At 43.2% G+C, this 14,297-nt stretch overlaps 1 protein-coding gene across 7 annotated transcripts in view; it reads right to left on the minus strand.

The window, feature by feature from the left end:
* The window catches only part of ACADSB (acyl-CoA dehydrogenase short/branched chain), a 42,040-nt gene extending 27,787 nt beyond the window's left edge, over positions 1–14,253 (minus strand). For 6 of the 7 annotated variants that reach the window (XM_067709147.1, XM_067709144.1, XM_067709143.1 and 3 more), the window contains exon 1: positions 14,095–14,253. In XM_067709147.1, coding sequence (XP_067565248.1) covers positions 14,095–14,136 — 42 coding nt within the window. In that variant the 5' untranslated portion in view covers positions 14,137–14,253. The remainder of the gene's footprint in view (positions 1–14,094) is intronic. The other variant, XM_067709146.1, reaches the window with a different exon arrangement.
* Between the last annotated feature and the right edge of the window lie 44 nt (positions 14,254–14,297).

A 14,297-nucleotide genomic window follows, 5' to 3' on the forward strand; every position in this document is an offset into this window, starting at 1 on the left:
ATTCTCCTCTGCTCGAGCCCCCTCATGAATATGCAGGTACGCTTAGCATAAAAGTTCCCCAATTTTGCTGTTGGGAAAGATCTCCTTACTTAGCAGCAAATAATAAATCCTTCTCCTGATCTTTGGCTTGGTTGTGAGAAATGGAATATTTCCTGCCATATCAGTAAACAAAGGATGTCAGTCATCAGCACTTGCAGCCCTCCAAAGTGAGCTGGTGAGCCCTGAGGGAACTCAGGAAAAAAGAATACCTGCCACCTAGCCGCCATCAGACTGCAGCCACTCCCTACGGTGAGCCCTGAGGAAACTCAGGATGTGAAAATACAGGATACTGGTCCCAGCTAGCTGAGGTGCATATCAAAGGAATGATTTCAGTGAGCCCAGACTCTTGCATCTTCCCATACAGTCCACAATTGTGTCTTCTGGCTCGACACCCACCAAGAGGTGAACACAGTTTTTCGGGTAACAGGATAAAGAAATGTATAGGGCAAGATATGGGGACAGGTATCAGAGCTTCCATGCTCTCTTTCCAAGAGAACCACACTCACAGCACCTCAATGTACTCACACCAACTGGGAAACTCAGAACCCTGTCCTTTTGGATTTCTATGGGGGTTTCATGTGACCCCTGATTCAATCTCTAGCCCCTCTTCCCTCCCAGGAGGTTGAGTGGGACTGAAAGTTCCAACTCTCCAAGCCTGTGGTTCATTTCCCTGGCAACCAGCCCCCATTCTTGGGTGTTTCCCAAGTCACCTCATTAACATAAACTCAGGAGCGGTTGAAAGGAGCTTGTTTTGAATAACAAGACACCCATTTAATCTTTAAGGCTCTGAAGTGATTTCAGGAACTGAGGACAAGAGACCAAATATTTTAACAAAAGATGCTCCCATTGCTCTTGTTACCTAAGAAATCCCAAAGTTTTGGGAGCTGTGAGCCAGGAACCGTGGAGAAAGACCAAAACATACATTTATTGTTAAAGAGAAAAACCACAGGTCCAAAATGGCATCACTTGTGCTAAAGTGCATGATATCAAACCTAGATTTAATACGTGACCTAACTGCAGTTTTGACCTTTCCCGGAAGTATAATCCAGAAAATTTGGAATTTTCTGGTCAGTACCAATGAGACTGTCTGTCACTTGGGCCCTCTCCATCCCTCTCACCAAGAGGAAGCAGCAGCAATGTACCTGATAAAAGAAAAAAAACACCTGGGTGCACGCCTTCTCCCTGATGTCTTGACCCCAAATAGCCCTTTCTCTTCTTTTGCCCAACCCTCCTGTTTATAGAAAATCCTTCCATTTTGAACAGCTCTTAAGAATGACCTTCTGTTTACTAGATGGGATGCCACCCAATTCATGACCATTGAATAGAGCCAGTTAGATCTTCAAATTTACTTGGTTGAATTTTGTTTTTTAACATTATTATAAATCACAACATCAGAACTCGTAATACAGTGAGATTCATTTACCACAGCCTGAATTCCATCTTCCCTCTACACGCTGGTTCGATTTTATTTTTATATATAAAATAACATTCACCTTTGTGGTGTATGGTTTCATGGGTTTTGACAAATTCAGAGTTGTGTATCCAAACACAATTCCTCACAGAATAGTTCCATCCCTCCCCAAATTCCCTCATGTTGCCCACTTTGTAATCAACTCCTTCCCCTATTTCGTTGAAGTACAATCAAAACTCTAACCAAGAATGTGTCCAATGATTACCTTTTCCGAGCCTGCATCCAGAAGACTGACGCAGACACACACACGCTCACAGCCTTATAGTCACCGACCTCAACCTGCTCTTCCTCGTTCTCTGAAATGATTATCTCAGAGCACTCAAAGCTTCACCCCTCACTGGCAGCTTATAATCTCTTCTACTAGAGAAAATAAATGCCAACAAATGGGAACCGCCTCAACTTTTCACCACCAACCCCATACATTGTCCTGCCCCTGCACCTATTTTTTCTCTTCCCTCCTAAGGCCAGTCCCTCTACCTCTTCTCTGGATCCCACCCCTCCAACCTCTGCAGGGTGCTCAGCCATACTTTTGTCTTCCATGTTTTTTCCATTTCTCCCTGCTCTAATTCTGACCATGTGAGCCATCCTTGAGCCTGGCATCTGCCTCCGGTGACCAGCCTCTCCCCTTCCTTCCTTCACAGCCACACATTGCTGAAGAGTTGCTCTACTAGCTGTCTCTACTTCACTCCTCAGCCCACCCCAACATGGCTCTGCCCCCCACCAATCAGCAGGATCTCCTCCGTTCGAGATCAAACATCTGCATGCTTTTCGGAGTTCAATTTATTCACTGCAGCTGACTCAGTTCAGCTGAGCGCCCCCTCCTTTAAGATGCTCCATCTCTCCGACTCCCAGGACCCTCGGCTCTCATTCTCTTCCCATTCGTTCCCGCCCCACGTTCCTCAGCCCCCTCTAGCTTCTCCCTTGCGCCCCATTTGACCCTGAAGTGTTGGGGAAGTTTGACAAAGACTCTCCTTAACCAAAGGAGTCGAGCTCCTCTTTCTGCTAGGTCCCAACCTTGGGCTGAATTCAAGTGCCCCTCTATCCAGTTTTAGTAAGAATCCTGCTGGGACAGATTAATGAAAATCCCCTATCCTTGGTATCTCATCACTTTGGTCCACCTTTGGCAAGATCCTGTAGAGCGTGGGTCTAGCAAGAATCCCCCTGATTTCTGCTGTTTTCTCTTTTAATTTTCCACCCACTGACCCCCACCCTGCTTCTTGGCTATAAATATCCACGTGTCCTTGTATTTGGAGTTGAGCTTTGATCTCACATCCCTACTGCAAAACCCCAATGCAGTAGTCCCTTCCTGAATAAAGTCTTCTTTACCATCTTTTACAAGGGTCATGAACTAGTTCTTTTCTTTTTTCAACAAGCTGTTGTAGTGGGTGGAAGGGAATGGACGGACCCTTACACTTTATGGGTTAGTGTAAAAACTGATGTAATTATAAGGCCAGCAGGTCCGGGGAAGCGCCCAGGGAACCAGACGGAACCCCCGCCAAAGTGGCTGATGCAACCGACACCTGACATTGCCACAAGACCCAAAAAGGGCTGCTTCACACAGCAAGCACCTCCCCTGCGTCCACCCCTATAAATTTTGTTCGCGCCCGGGCGCGACTTCTCTGGCCCCTTTCTCTCGGACCAGTGAACCTCGCCCGGGAGCGTTCCCAAATAAAGCTTGCTTAAGCTCTCCTCCATTTTTTGGTGCCGTTCCTTACAGTAATTACTGTCCTAAGTGATAGTAAAGACAGACATACATGTCCTGAGGCCCAGCAATTCCATTTGAATTCATATGCACAATTATAAACATGCAAAGAATGAAATGACATCTGAAATGGTGAAAAATTAAGAATCTAATTATCAACAAAGGAATGCATAAGTCGTGGTATATTGATTTAACAGTATATTTTACAACAGTTAAAGTGAACTAGGGAGCTACATATATCAACATGGATAAGTCTTGAAAATATATTAAGCACAAAAAGTACTTTGCAAAAGGATTTATTCAGGGAGACAGCGTTAATGCACACTTTAAAAACACCAAATGTTAGTATATATTCTCATTGATACACACAGATGTAGTCTAAAGACAGGAAGCATACACATCAGCCTCGGGAGTGTCGTTATGTTGTGATTTCTCTAGTGTTAGGATTCCCACTCTCCTTGTGTGAAACTCACAGCAGTTGAGGTATGTTCAGTAAGTCAAGATGGATTCATGGCAGAAAATGTGGAGTCCCAGCGTCTTAGTGTGATAAATTAAGAGTGTTAAGGAATTTGTCTGGTAAAGCCTGAGGAAAACCATCACTGAAACAGAAGGAGCAACTGCTGGAGACAAGACCCCTTGGGCACCATGACCATTACACCTACTGGCCGACTCCTTAGAACACTGAGATGACTTGAAGGGTCTTGGTTGGAGGACCCGACTCCTCGCTGCTGGGCTGTTGCAGATGGACGCTGCCAGAAGGCCCTGCTGGAGCAGAAGGCGACTTTGCCTCCATGCTTGTCTCCACACCCGTTGCTGGACCAGGACTGCCACTCATGCTGAAACACCTGCTTTCCGGACTTCTGGGAGTGCTTGTTATCCTCTTGTCTAGTTTCCCTACTTTGACTAACCCGTGCTGTGTGCTAATTGTGTGCAATAAACTGAGATCAGCTACCTTTTGTCTGATCTCCGGTCCTGTGATCCAAAACTGGCCTCACTGCTGGGCCCCGGTTACAAGTTACTTCTGTGGAGAGGGTGGAAGTGCAGGGTTTATGTCGGAATTGTTTTATTTCTTAAAAAAAAAAAAAAAAAAGACAGCAAAAGCAGCTTGTGTGGAAATGGGTGCCAGTTGTACTATTTCTCACACTTACCTGTGTTATTAGAAATATTTAATAATAAAAATTTTGATGTTAATATGTTTTAAAATGAATACCTGAACCACGTATTCTTCGGGCTTTCAAAGTAGGCTTGTTTTTAAAAATGCTAGATGTAGGTCTTAAATAATATGTTCAGCATCACACTACAGAACAATTTTATGGACTTAAGAACCTAACTGCAAAATATAATTATACATAATTAAACTAAAGAAACTAGTTTATCCTGGGAACTTTTACCAATGACTCTATTAGTGTCTTTGAAACAAGTCCCCCTGAGATTTAAATCAGGGGTTGCCACTCTTGGCTACATACCCAGATCACCTGGGGGCGCTTAGACTAAAAGATTTCAGCCCCACCAATTCAGACTCTGATCTAACAGACTTAGGATGAAGCCTGGGCTTCTGCATTTCTAAAATGCTCCCTGAGGTGAGTGGAAAAAAAAAATTGTTGCCTGCCAAATCAGTAAACAAAGGATGTTGCAGCCATCAAGCCATCACATTACAGCCACTCCATTGGTGAGCCCTGAGGAAACTCAGGAGACAGCACAGGATACTGGCCCCAGATAGCTTAGGTGCATATCAAAGGAATGACTTCAGTGTGCCCAAAACTCTTGCATCTTCCCATACACAGAAAAGTGCTAAATTCATTAACTTGAGATGTTTGGTTTTCTTTTAATTATCAGCAATCTTTTGATGTTCTTACCACCTGGTCTTTGGTGCAAAAACCCCTATATATCTTGGCCCCTCCCTTACCTCTTTGGAGCAGTCCCTCAGAGTGATGAGAGGCTGTCTCCCCAGCTTGAAGTCCTCAGAATGTCCGCTGAATAAAACAGAATTCTCATCTTTTAGGTTGTGCACTTTTTCAGTTGACAGGTGACTCTCATATGTAGCATGAGCTGGAATCTGTGTTTACATGCTTGACTCATGTCACCCCTTATAACTTTCAAAAGCCAAATTATTCACTTGTTGAACAAATGATCCACAACTGCACCTTCCCTGCTCCCCCTTCACCATGTCCCCAGTTGTCTTACTTAAGAATTTTTGGTTTGAACAGGTAACTATGTTCAAAAAAGCTGTCGCCCTATTTCCCATCCAGCCCACTTTCAACATCCTCCATAGGGGATAGGGGAGATCCTTATGTATCCTTTTGGTATTCTTCATATACAAACATAAGCAAGTAGAAATATAGTTGCTTATTTTCCTCCTGGTCCTTCTAAGAGAGCATACTATGTACCATATTCTGGCCTATTTATTTATTTATCTATTTATTTATTTCCCCATGTAGCAATATATTCTGGAGATGTTTCTAACATGTAACAGAATTCCCTTTGTTATTATAAGTAATGCTGTAACAAGGGAGCTCTTTGTTGTGAATGTCTATCTGTATCTTGACTGTGGACTTGGTTACACAAATCTACAAGTGATAAAGTACCACAGAACTATATGTACACATTTCTTGGGAAGAAAACTTCTCTACTGCCTTAGGTTCTAATGGTAGAGGTTGGGTGGGGGGAGTAGGAAATGACTGACAATAAATGGATTTATAGGAGAAAAGACAGTTTCTTTATATCTACAGATGTACTTTCAGGAGGCTTTGTTTAAATTTAGATAATGTTTCTTTCTTGTGGCTGCTGAATGGTCAAATGTTTTAGGTTTAGAGTAATTTTCATACCACTTTGTTGGGCTATCCTTTCCTTGGCGTTACAATAATATCAATTTCCCGGTTTCAATAACTACTACTGAGATACAACCATGGGAGAATCTGAGTGGATAGGGGGACCTCTCTCTACTATTCGTATTTACGCAACTTCCTATGAATCTAATTACATACTGCAAAGTAAAGTTTCTAAAAAAAAATGCTGCAATGAATAACTTTTTTTTTTAATGAATAACTTTTGATGTACATTATTTCACATCTGTAGCACAAGCTAGAAGAGGGAAATCTCTGTCAATGTTAAAAATAAATTCAAAATACTGACAAATTTTCTCTAATTGTCCTCCGTAAAAGTTAAACCATTCTCACGCCCACTAGCAAATATATAATGGTGCCTGTTTCCCTAGAATCTTGCCAAAACAGCTTGTAGGCCAGTTTTTTTATTTCTGCATCCATCTCATAGGTAAAAAAACATTGTATCACAAAGTGTTCTTATAGCTGTCTTTCATTTACGAGTTTGCACCCCTTTTCATACATTTAAGAACATTTCTAATTCTGTTTTTGTTTATTCATGTCCGGTGCTCATTTTCCTATTCAGTTTTTTTTTTTCCTATTGATTTCTAAGAGCTCAATATAAATTAAGGAAATTAGCTCTTTGGTGACAGGTGTGAGCAAAACACAGCGCTTCCCTCATCATCCAGTTACACGAGGGTAAAGTCGCAACCCACTATAGTCTCCCACCAACGGTGTACCCTAAACGTAATTCAGACTTTTTAAAAAACCTGCAGGCTCAATGAAGCAATCTGTGCTTTCTACAAAAGGGTCCCTAGATGGATATATTATCTCAGGAAGAATTTCAATGACCCCAGATTCTTCCTGTGCATAAAAAAAAGCACTAAAATCATTAACTTGAGGTATTTGTTCCTTGTGGTTAGTATTAGTCTTTTATCAAGATGTATGCTTGACTGCATGTCTTTCCCTGCCGAAACCTTCGTATATATGGTGGCTCCTCCCCTACCTTTTTGGAGCAGTTTGTTTTGAGCTACTCAGAGAGGCTATCTCCCAGGTTTAGTCATCAGTAAGTCCCTGATCTCACAACTCTCATGTTGTGCATTTTTCTTTAAGTTGACAGAGGAGCTGCAAATTTTTTTCAACCACTTTGTCATCTGTCTTTTGATTTTGCGCATATTTTTTTGTTTTGTCTATCAAAAGGTTTTGATGTTTATGTTGTCAAAATTATCAACCTTTCTTTGATTGACGCCTTCCAGCTTTAAATTAGGATGACCTTCCTTACTCTAATAAAGGGGTTTACCCATGTTTATTTTTAGAATTTTATGCATTCTATTTTTACATTTAATCTGAGTTTTTATATAGGCTAAAGATAACAGATGCATGAACAAAATTTTTCTTCTAAGTCCTTTTTGACTTAATAAGTCCAAAAAGCTCATATGATGATTCCAGAGCTAGATAGTTAGAGTGCTCACTCTTGGTAAGCACATTTTGATGGTATTTTTAATGTCCTCTTGCAATGAAGCAACTTTACAGATCAAGGAAAGGTAAAATAATATGTTATAATTAAATGTGAAATGTTAAAAAAAAAGACAACAGGCCCCAAATGGAATCACTTGTGCTAAGCCCACATCACCAGACTTAATACCTAAATTAATTAGTTTCAACTCTTCCCAGGAGTGGAATCTTAGACCAGTCAATATGGAATTACCTGGTCAGCACTAGTGAGGTCATCTGCTTGACAGACCCTGCTGTCCCCTAAAGGAAGGTGACTTTGCCCCAATCATCTCCCTGCTAGGAACTTTCTAGCCCCACCCCCTCCTGCCTATAAGTCTTTTATTTTGTATAGCTCTTTGGAGCTTCCTTCTGTTTACTAGATGGAATGCTGCCCAATTCATGAGCTGTTGAATAAAGCCAATAAAATCTTTAAAATTTATTCAGCTGAATTTTGTTGTTTTAACAGTAAGATACTCAAAGAAGGATCTTTTAGCTCAAATAACCATTCTCCAAGTTGCTGGAAACTAAAGAATATTTTAAAATTAAATTAACACAGTGAGATATAATTACACACCTATCAGAATGGCTAAAATAAAAAAATTACCGACAATGCCAACTGCCGGCAAGGATGAGGAGAAACTGGATCTCTCATACACTGCTGATAGGAATGTAAAATGGTAGGAGGTCATGTTGGAAAACAGTTTCGTGGTTTCCTATAAAAATGCAGTTATCATATGATCCAGTAATTGTACTCCTGGGTATTATCCTAGAGAAACGAAAGCTTAAGTTCAAATAAAAACCTGCACACAAATGTTCATAGCAGCTTTATTCACAATAGTCAAAAACTGGAAACAATCTGGATGTCTTTCAGTAGGTGAATGGTTAAGCAACCATGGCATGTCCCTATCACGGTGTGGGGACCCACAAGGAACCTCAGATTCCAATAAAGATTATTCCAAGCCGAAGACATTTGAGATTCAACAGATGCAGAAAAAAGTCTTCTTATCTGACTAAAAGAAGCAACACTGGGAAATGAGGCTACTGTAAATCCCCTCCTGGGGGACTTTATGGAAAAGACCACTCATACTTAAACACTGTTATCATCTTTCTTACCTCATATCTGTTCAAAAATCTGTTTGGTCTTTCCTAAAGAACGCTATTTGTTTCTCCCATAAAATCAATTTCTCCCCCCTCCCATTTCCCTACTAAGTATATAAACCTTTAACTTTATTTAATGAAGCTACTTCTTTTGTTGGCTTCCCTATGCATATCAAGTAAACCTTTTCCTCAGGTTAATCTGTCTTCTGTCAGTTTAATTTGCAGGCTCCACACGCTAAACCCAAGAGAGTAGAAGTTTTTTCCTCCTTTACAATGGAATACTACTCAGCAATAAAAAGGAACCAAGTATGATTCAGGCAACTTGTTTGAATGTCATAATAATTATGTTGAATGTAAAAAGCCAATTCCAAAAGGTTACAAATACATGATTCCATTTACCTAATAATCTTGAAATGATACCATTATACAGGTGGGGAACAGATCAGTGGTTATCAAGGGTTAGAAACAGGTGGGGTGGCGGAGTAGGGATGTTGTGTAGTTATAAAAGGGTAAAACAGGGCTTCCCTGATGGTGCAATGGTTGAGAGTCGCCTGCCGATGCAGGGGACACGGGTTCGTGCCCCGGTCTGGGAGGATCCCACATGCCGCGGAGAAGCTGGGCCCCTGAGCCATGGCTGCTGAGCCTGCGCTCCACAACGGGAGAGGCCACAACAGTGAGAGGCCCGCGTACAGCAAAAAAAAAAAAAAAAGGTAAAACAAGGGCTCCTTGTGCTGACGGAACTGTCCTGTAGTTTGACTGTAGTGGTGCATACATGTGATAAAACTGCACAGAAGTGTATAAATTTATGTGTAAAACTGGAGATACCTGAAAAAGATTGATGGTTTGCATCAATGTCAATTTCCTGGTTGTGATACTGTACTATAGTTTTGTACGATGTCACCTTTGGGGCAAATTGGATAAAGGGTGTGCAGGATCTCTTTGTATTAGTTCTTATAACTGCATGAGATTCTACAATTATCTACTGAAAAGAAATACTTTTAAAGAATTGTATCACTCCTCCCCCACACCCAAAAAAGTAAATTAAATTCCTTTAAAATTAGAGAAACCAAATGTTGTAGCTTTAAAATTATAGGAATTGGTATGGTTTATGAGAATTATAACAATGATTTAGAAGAATTAATGAATAAACATTTTATTTCTTATGCTAAATACTGTGTACTGGTTGTTTAAAAGACATATATTTAGGAGGTATTCCAAAAAGGAAGTAGTAGTAGAAAGAAGGTCCTTCATGTCAAGTTTTTATATAATAAATAGGAGATCAAACACCAATGTGCTTAATTATGCTCATCGCTTGTTACCGCTTTAGGGTAATTAACCTAAGCAAAATGAGAACAGTGATTTTCTGATGCTTTTATGCTCCGTGGATGTAAGGGTTAACATTGCATATAAACAGTTCTGCAATAGGCCAATATTTAATACAGAATTTAGATTTGACAGCTATGGCTCACTGTGTAATCAGTAGATGTCAGAACTACACTGGACACACTTTCTCCTACTGCCTTAGGTGCTGAGGTAGGCAGTCATGCCGAGGCAAATTTCCCTTATAGCAAAGAATGATGATGAGGAGGTGTGATGAGGATTTGCTTATAAAGGGGAGCAGAATATGCCACCCCTAAATATGCCACTTTGGCACACTGATCATTTTTTTAAAATAATTATTTATTTATTTTTGGCTGCATTGGGTCTTCGTTGCTGTGAGCGGGCTTTCCTCTAGTTGCAGCGGGCGAGGGCTACTCTCCATTGTCCTGTGAGGGCTTCTCATTGTGGTGGCTTCTCTTGTTGCAGAGCACAGGCTCTAGGCACGCAGGCTTTGGTAGCTGTGGCGCGTAGGCTCCAGAGCGCAGGCTCAGTAGTTGTGGCGCACGGCTTAGCTGCTCCGTGGCACGTGGGATCTTCCTGGACCAGGGCTCGAACCTGAGTCCCCTGCATTGATAGGCGGATTCTTAAACACTGCGCCATCAGGGAAGTCCCCACACTGATCATTTTGAATTAAAGATATTTAAGAAACAGCAATGCAAGAAGGATACTGACCTCCTCTGTCCCCCCTGAAAACAGGAAATAATCTCCCCTGTGAAAGGTACTCTCCCTGTACCGGGAGGGTAGAAGGCATCCTCATCACCAGAAACAGGGAATTGAGGGCAGAGAAGGCTGTATAAACAAAGCTTGTTACTTCTTCACTAATTAGCTACCCCAAGCCCAAACCTCTTTTTCTTGTCAATTCTTCACAAATGTACCGTTTCTTTGTCTAAAGAGCACAAAAGCTTCAGGTTTTGGTCACTTCTTTGAGTCTCATATTTTTTATGGGCTCCTTTAAGTACAAAATTTGTTTTTCTCCTGTTAATCTGTCATGCCAATTTTTTTTTTTTTTTTTTTTTTTTTTGCGGTACGCGGGCCTCTTACTGTTGTGGCCTCTCCCGTTGCGGAGCACAGGCTCCAGAAGCGCAGGCTCCGGAAGCGCAGGCTCCGGAAGCGCAGGCTCAGCGGCCACGGCTCACGGGCCCAGCTGCTCTGCGGCATGTGGGATCTTCCCAGACAGGGGCACGAACCCATGTCCCCTGCCTCAGCAGGCGGACTCTCAACCACTGTGCCACCAGGGAAGCCCTGTCATGCCAATTTAATTATCAGACCAGCTAAAGAACCTAGAAGGGAAAAGGGGAACAGTTTTCCTCCCCTATACTTATTAATGCTGTTTTATCCTTCAGGGTTTATATGTTTTTGTTCAGTAAATTACACAATACTTATTTCTCTATGCCCTAATAGTTCAAGGACTCCCAGTCTTCTACTAAGCAACACTTTACTGAATTCTGACTAAACCTGGGATGTCCATTTTAAGATCTGACTTAAGTACTGCATACCTGACTTTAGATTTTAAAAGTTGATCCTGGGACTTCCCTGGTGGTGCAGTGGTTAAGAATTCGCCTGCCAATGCAGGGGACACGGGTTCAGCCCTGGTCCAGGAAGATCCCATATGACGCGGAGCAACTAAGCCTGTGTACCACAACTACTGAGCCTGCGCTCTAGAGCCCACGAGCCACAACTACTGAGCCTGCGTTCTAGAGCCCGCGAGCCACAACTACTGAAGCCCGCGTGCCTAGATCCCGTGCTCCACAAAAGAGAAGTCACCGCAATAAGATCGTGCACCACAACCAAGAGTAGCCCCCACTCGCTGCAACTAGAGAAAGCCCGCGTGCAGCAATGAAGACCCAACACAGCCCACCCCCCCAACCAAAAAAAAGAGTTTGATCGTTTCTGTTTTCATATGCCCAAGCCAAAACTTTGGCACCAGAATCTCTCTAATCCCTGCTTGCTTCCTCCCGAAACAGTAGCTTCTGTTTTCAGGTATTCTCGAAAACTACTAAACAGGTAACCTTTCCCTTCCATCAGTCTCAGGCTCCTCATTCCAGCCCCTAGTAGTTCCTAACAGTATCACCACCTTCTAGAAGAAGAGTAGACTGCCTCAGGAGTAGGCTAAATAAACCAAGACAGAGTACAGTGCCAGGAACCAGCATAAAGGAGACCTGTTTGCCTTCCGTGTGACCTTAGCCAAGTCAGCAAGTTCTCTTTCCCAAACTACCAGTGTACAAAAACGAAACCAGAGACTAACTTCCCTTTATTTCCAGAGGAATCTTAAAAGGTGGGATTATTAATGAACTTTTTTTTAAAATTGTGCAATTAACTTGGGTCCAATACCTTACCAGGTACTGGGAATTTCTTTGACCCACCCTCCTTTTCAGGGAAACCAGGCTGGTAGCAGAAAGAACAGTTAAGATAGAAGTAAGGACACCTGAGCTCCAGACCAGGTGTGGCATATTCCAGTGCCCCCAGGTGAACACCAAACTGAGTCAAGGGAGCACCAGAACCTCAAGCAGTTCTTCATGGTTCAATGGACCGAGTTCATGCGCTGCCTCAATTTTCAATCCGTATCTCCATAAATTGACCCTGGGTTAGGGGGCTGTATTTTGAACTTCTCAAAAAACACTTGCCTCTGCTTTCCTTGGGTTGTTTCCTTTACATGGCACAAACTCTGCTTGTATTTTTGCTCTTAAGAAAGGACTGAAATATCTCTCTACTTCTTTTGCTCCAATTCTGAATAAAGCATGTTTGTCACAAAGCCTCCTCTGATAGCCTACATTTATTCTCCTTTTGCTTTGCCTTTCTTCACCATTTACCCAGAATGGTCTGTAATGTACTCCAAAGGCTGACTTGTACCCTCCTGTGCTTCCATTCCCTCACACGCCCCATCCCTCATCTGTGGCTTTGCCTGTCTCCTACTTCTCTAGCTCTTATTTTTCTGCTGCTCTCCAGATCCTCCTCCTGCCCAGCTTCCAAAACTCTCCAGGGGTACATTTTACTGACACTTTTTAAAGTCTAAAAGAAAATTAATAAATTTTCCTTCTGTTCCCCCTAAACTACGTTTCCTCCAGACATCCCAATCTTTGCCCACCACTAAGCCACTCCATTTAGAAAATGTGGAGTCCATCTAATTCCTCCATCTCAAGGTAATTAGCAGCTCTTCTCAAGTCTATTAATGTATCTTCCTCGCTAACCGTCGGTGGTATCACCCTAGCTGAGGGCCTCATTACACCACAGGTGAACTTTTGAAATGGGTCTAAGTGGTAGCTGTGCTTTTGAGTTCCTTCTGCAAGCTACTGACCATTTAGCTTGTAAAACTCTTTGGCAAACAGCACCTCAGAATCTCAACCGCTCCTGTTGGAATCTTGAAGATCGATTCGTATAGTCAACAAACTGGGTACAGCAAATAGGTTGAGAGTTTTTTACCAGGTTGTAAGGAGAACGGTCCCTTCTTCCCACCCTTCCGGAGCACACAATAGTACAGGTCTACACCAGCGGTACTCAATCAGGGGCAATTTTGCCTTTGGTTGTCACAACTCCGGGGTGCTAAACATCCTACAGTGCACAGGACAGCCTCCCACAATTGAGATTTGGCCTCAAATGTCAACAGTACCAAAGCTAAGAAACCCTGGTCTAGCACTTAGGAAGAAAGGAATCAAGACAAATGGGAAATGTAATCATTGGGGAAAAGCGACATCAGAGAAATGACATCTCTACAAAATGCCTCGAAAGATTCAAGACTCGGCAGCTTTCAGGACCCAATGGCCTGCAAAAGATACCTTGCAGCTGTGTCTCTCCGACTCCATGCAAGGTGATTGCTCCGTCAAAGAAGCTTCTAGACCAGCCCCTAGCCCCCTTCTCACCAGCTGCCACTCCCAGCCCTCCTTACAGAAACTGAGGCCGGCTCGGCGAGAGGCCTGGAGAGAGGTCGGGGTCGGGGCCGGCCCGCGGTGAGGGGTCTGAGAGAGACCCGGCGGAGGGAGGGTAGCGCGGGCCCGGGACGTGGACCGGGCGCCCCAGTCCCGTCAGGGGAAGACCCCGCTGCCGGGGCCAAGGTCATTCGGGGCCCCCAAGACGCCCGCCGCGAGCGCACTTACCAGCGCGCCGCCGCGCAGCAGCCGAACCGTGGCTCCCTCCATCTGCGCCCCAGGACAAGCTCCCTCAAGAATCCCGGGAAGCGGCTCTGGCGAGCCTCCGGGCCGCACACCAATGCCTGGGGGCGAGTGGAGCCAGAGCCCCGCCCACAAACTCCCTTGTCCCGCCCCCTAGCCCTTACGGAAAGCGGAGATAGACAAACAGC

The sequence above is a fragment of the Pseudorca crassidens genome, chromosome 16, assembly GCF_039906515.1.
Source record: "Pseudorca crassidens isolate mPseCra1 chromosome 16, mPseCra1.hap1, whole genome shotgun sequence".
Classification (NCBI taxonomy): Eukaryota; Metazoa; Chordata; class Mammalia; order Artiodactyla; family Delphinidae; genus Pseudorca; species Pseudorca crassidens.